Below are 5537 nucleotides of genomic sequence, written 5' to 3'. Positions count from 1 at the left end.
TCAGCATTGGAATTACTTAGTTGTTTAAATTTTTTGCTTAATTTTTTTAAATGTTGATGAGAATTAAATCAATGGAGTAGCTATTTTTTTGGAGAATATTTATATTTAATTGCAAAATTTTCTTGTTAAAGATGGGATAAAAAATTATATAAAAGAGATGATTATTCTGGAAAAGATTACACTACTTATAGACTATACTCATTGCTTATTCAAGCGTCATATATTTTTTATTTCAACTTATATTTGTGCTATTAGAGTAATGAAAGCATCACTTGAGTTGTTTATCGAGATTGACCTTATCTTGACTCTATCTAATAACAAAGATTTCTACATTCCGTTTCGCTATTTACTATCAGATTATAGATATAGATAAATTAATTACAGTATGTGATAATAGAGACAGAACACTTATGTAATTCTATATATGAGGGAGAGTGGTCTAAATCGGACCTATTTGCAGTTTTTGCTCTCTATAAGACGTAAATAAAGACCGATAGTAAAATTGAAGGTGCCATTGGAAAGATCATTTAATTCCTTTCATTTTTGTTTCAGACCATTTTGACGTATCTCTCACCTATGTTGAACTATAATGGAAAATGTAAAAACGCTATTTCTGGTCCACCGGATTGGACCATTAGTTCCAAATCGGATTATTCTCTGGTTCGAATCGAAAACTCTTATTTTTATGGATTTTTAGATAGAATTTTAAAATATTTTAATGTATTTTTCTTAGTATTGAGTAAAAACGAGCAATTTGACAGTCAAAGATAAAAATTTTTCGGAAAAAGAAATTACAGACTGTTTATATTATTAGAATTGAAATCAATAAAATTCAACTAATCTGAGTCTGATCACTCATGATATTTTACTGATTTAATTGCTTGGACCAGATCTGGTCAGCCGGTCACCAGTATTACAATCAGACTTATAAGTTATTCACTGTACTGTCCGATTTGGGTACGGGTCCTTTCGAACTTTGGAACAAATTTTACAATAAACTGCAAAATGTGATCACAAAATGCTGGATATTTTTGAATTCCACACTCTTTAATTATCTTAAATCAATTACTTTAAAATTTTTAACACCTTTTAAATAATGATTTACAAGGATTTGCTTTTTTAAAAAAATTTTCGCACGGTGGCTCAAAATACATATTTGCGTCCATTTTATGAATATTATTATGACAGAGAACTGTCAAACTGCTATCACATATGTTCAGTCTTATAAGGACTTTACATTATAAATAGTACGCAAATCTGCTTAACCGTATTCATTTAAATTAAAAAGGTCCTATTTGGAACACAGGTTCGATTTAAATTACTCTTCCCTCTACTGTATAAAATTACATAAAACATTGTATACACAAAGAAAATTTTATATTAAGTTTTAATACAATTTTAAATTATACTTTACTATGTCTTGTATTTTCGATGGACTCTCACAACATGATTCCGACTTAACTTTTATTATGGTAATACTAATTTTTATCACATAAATAAAGTAATTATTTTGTTAAGCCATATTCTAACATGAAAACAGTTAATTTTTACTATGATACGCAAATAAATTTGTCAGGTATATTTGATTTTGTAATAAAAAATTTTTACTTTGAAAAAGTGTAAAAATTACGTTATATTATTGTTTTTAAAAAAATAACTATAGCATTTAAACTTATAATTTACATGAAGACCGCTACTATCACATTATAGTAATTTTAAATATAAAATTTTCTCCGTGTAGTGAAAACGTACACAGGTATATATGGTACATCATGTTATCATTGAATAATAGTCGGCAATTGCACTACTGAATCACTAGTTATAGCATTTATAATATAGGGTAGCACACAAGAATCGTTTCAATATCAATGTCTAGTTCGCCTATATGAAATATCAAAATAATTAAGCTGTATTCAACAACTGATAAGATATTACGAGATTATTTTTAATCTTTAAGACATTACATAATGTTACCGATGTACACTGTGCGACGTCATATAATAAATCCATGACAAGCTTAGATTATCTACGCCATCCTGCCATTACGCTCGTTTATTTCGCTCGACTGCATGTGTTATTTCTGGGTGATGCTATCGCAATTGATAACAGTCGTTTGATGAACATTTCTTGGACATTGAACCACTCAGTATCGTTCAGTCCTTCTCGAAAGCAGTAATATGGCGGTCACGCTCGTGTTGTCGATTCTTGTAATTCTGGTGATTCTCTACCTCTTCTTGACGAAAAATTATAAATATTGGCAAAAACGTGGAATACCTTGCCCTGATGGAGCCTTGCCCGGTGTCGGTCACGCCTGGGAAGTCGCCACACAAAAAATCACTATGAGCGAGTGTTGTTGCAAGATCTACAATGCTTATCGGGATCGCAGCATGGTAGGAATCTACAATTTCATGACGCCGATGTTGATGGTCCGCGAGCCAGAACTAGTGAAGACAGTGCTGCAGACGAGTTTTACGAACTTCCACGAGAACGGCTTCAAAATCGATCCGAAATTGGATCCTCTTTTGGCGAACAATCCATTCTTCACATACGGTGAAAAATGGATGACCGGGAGAAAGCGCTTGACCTATGCGTTCTCCAGCATGCGACTGAAAATCCTGCTCGAGACCGTCAAGCAGGTGTGCCAGACATTCGAAGGCTATCTGGACAAAAAAATCGATAAAGCTGGAAAAGTGGAGTTAGAGCTAAAGGAATTGTTCTCCAGATTCACCTCGCAGGTGGTATCTAGTGCTGGCTTTGGCGTAGATGGCTTAAGCTTCAACGAAGAGAAAGAGAAAGATTCTTTCTACGCATTGGGCAAGTCCTTCCTCGATTCGACCGTTTTGAACAACATTATCTTCATCATTGTTTTTTTTATACCGGCGTTGGGCAGAATTTTCAAGACGAGGTTTTTACCGAAAAAGGCTGATCATTTCTTTAGAACGATCATTGCAGACATTATGGAACAAAGAAGGAAGGAGACAACACCCAGAAACGATTTTCTCCAGTTGATGACTGATCTGGAACGAACGGAAGGAGATAAGTTTGACTTAGAAATTCTCACGTCCCACGCGGTGTCGTTCTTCGTCGACGGTTATGAAACTTCCAGCGCAGTCTTAAGTTTTATAGGTTTCAACTTGGCCAATAACCCAAAAGTGCAAGAAAAGTTACGCGAGGAGGTGATGTCTGTGCTGAATAAATACGATGGTGTCATTACTTATGAAGCCTTGAAGGATATGACATACATGGATCAGGTAATAAATGAATCGATGAGATTCGTACCTATTCTGGGAATCCTAAGCAAGGTTTGTACAGATGAGACTGAGTTGAGAGGGTCCGATGGGCTCGTCTATCGCGTAGAACGTGGAATGCACATCATAATACCAGTTAGCGGCCTACAGGAAGACCCACGATACTGGGAAAATCCCAAAGAGTTTGATCCCGATAGGTTTGGCCCAGACAGAAAGCACAACATCGAGAAATTCACCTTTCTTCCTTTCGGCGAAGGACCGCGAATGTGCGTAGGAATGAGAATGGCTCAACTGCAGATAAAAGCGTGTCTGGCTACGTTCTTGAGAAAATACAGCATAGAGCTTTCTCCAAAGACACAGTTACCTTTAAAAATGGTATCTTCGATCTTCCTGGCCAATGCAGAAGGCGGTCTTTGGAGCATAATCCGGCCGATTTAACTACGAGATTTTTGTTTACCTTTTTTCTTGATAAATTTTTTGGGTTGTTATTCGGTCGCGATTTAATTACGAGATTTTCTAATTCTTTTTTTTAGTAAATCTGTTTTTTCTTTGATTTACTTTTTTCTACAGTACGGATTTTGTAATATATTTGTTTTCGTGAGATTACTTTCCTGATGTAAATGTAAATGTAAATCCAAATGGTATTATCTTTAATTTTTAGGCAATGAAATCTAAGTATACGTATGTATATCTTATTGAAGGATCTTCCTATTCCAATCCAAATGATTTAAATTTCTCTTAAATGAAATTATTATATCACAATTCATTCACACATACAAAGACATTTCCTCTTCCAACTAAAGTAGGTTATTTAATTCTCTTTCAAAATATTATACAAAATATTATCACAAATTTAAATAAAAAAATTTTTTGTGTAAAAACACTTGGCGCTACTAGATCTCGATATAATAATAGTAGCAAAATACGAATGTAATATTTAGAAAAATAAGAGAAATAAAAGAATATAATACTTAGAAAATGTAATATTTAGAAAAGTAACATAAATAAGAAGTATATTAATAAGAAAAATTAGAAAAATTAGTATTAAAAAATATGAATGTTTAGAGAAATAAGAAAAATAAGAAGCATGAGAGTTAAAGTATGTGTATGTAGTATGTGTATACATATATGCGATTGAATTATAGAGTCATGCTTTTTTTACCTTTTTTTAAAAAGGTAAATTTGTATAAATAACATATAATATACTCAGTAAGTCGGTTGCCTATATGCCTATATAATTTATCGATAATAAACTCATGTTTACCTATCAATCCTTCCCGGACCCATTCCTTAAAACGTAAAATTTAACTGATCGTACAAATTACGATGTCATCTATGCTCGGTTTCAGGAGTAAACTTGGTAAGATCGTAACAAAAGCTTTGAAATATTTTTTCTCTGTCAAACGAAACAAATAATAATTAGCGACTGTCTACTAAGTTAATTATATGCTACCTCACATATTCCTATATATATATATAAATGAGCGCTCTACAAAAATTAAATTATCCACCATTTACAGTTTTTACTTTTTATTTAAAACAATTACCTGTACAACTCATTTAAATTCCTGTTCAACATAATGTCACCAAAAATACAAATGCGATTGCAATTCTTTCTTAGGCAAACGCGAAGATGCTTCAATAATCAGTCTTAAAGTATGATTCAAATTAATACAGTTGCTATACCAAACTGGTCCAGCTTTCCAAAATAAAGTTTTTAGTGGTTTAGTCAGTTGAGGTAAAGTCGATGAGTCGCACCAATTTTCAATAATATCTGAAAACGAATTTCGTAAAAAAGGTCTCGTACATAATAATAATTAGATAACAATATTACTTATGTTTGTTACATACTTCAGATATACTTCAGAATGGATATGCAATAGCTCCTGACAGACTTGGGAAATTGTTCGTTGCAGTTAAACAGAGATGTAAGCCATACATGAATTTGACAAAGTCCCAAATTTTGTTCCGAACATTCTTCCGTAAATTCCATAGCGGCGACGACGACGACGTCATTGACAATGACGTTTCTTAATATATAAAAGTTTCAGATTCATATTTTGCTTCACAATATCTCCGCTCGTAGAGCACGTAGAGAAAAAATAAAAACACTTTCATTATATATCCCGAGCGGTTGCAATCTCTTGAGCACACTTAGAACTTGATCGGTACAGTCCTTATTGAGATCCGATAATCTCGATCTGCCGCAACTCGCCGGCTCGCGTAAAGTAGCCACGGCAGTGGCGCTGCGCGTAACTTAGCGCCGAGACACTACCAGTGTCTCCAGAT

The 5537-nt window shown here is 33.5% G+C and overlaps 1 protein-coding gene across 1 annotated transcript; it reads left to right on the top strand.

The window, feature by feature from the left end:
- Positions 1 to 2124: 2124 nt before the first annotated feature.
- On the top strand, positions 2125 to 3753 carry LOC108770909 (cytochrome P450 9e2). The gene has a single exon (XM_018522668.1). It carries the CDS (start codon positions 2178 to 2180, stop codon positions 3684 to 3686), a length of 1509 nt encoding a protein of 502 aa, XP_018378170.1. The 5' UTR covers positions 2125 to 2177; the 3' UTR covers positions 3687 to 3753.
- Positions 3754 to 5537: the final 1784 nt, after the last annotated feature.

This window comes from Trachymyrmex cornetzi, unplaced genomic scaffold (assembly GCF_001594075.2).
Source record: "Trachymyrmex cornetzi isolate Tcor2-1 unplaced genomic scaffold, Tcor1.1 scaffold138, whole genome shotgun sequence".
In the NCBI taxonomy this organism is placed as follows: domain Eukaryota; kingdom Metazoa; phylum Arthropoda; class Insecta; order Hymenoptera; family Formicidae; genus Trachymyrmex; species Trachymyrmex cornetzi.
This window is presented reverse-complemented; position numbering and strand designations above follow the sequence as displayed.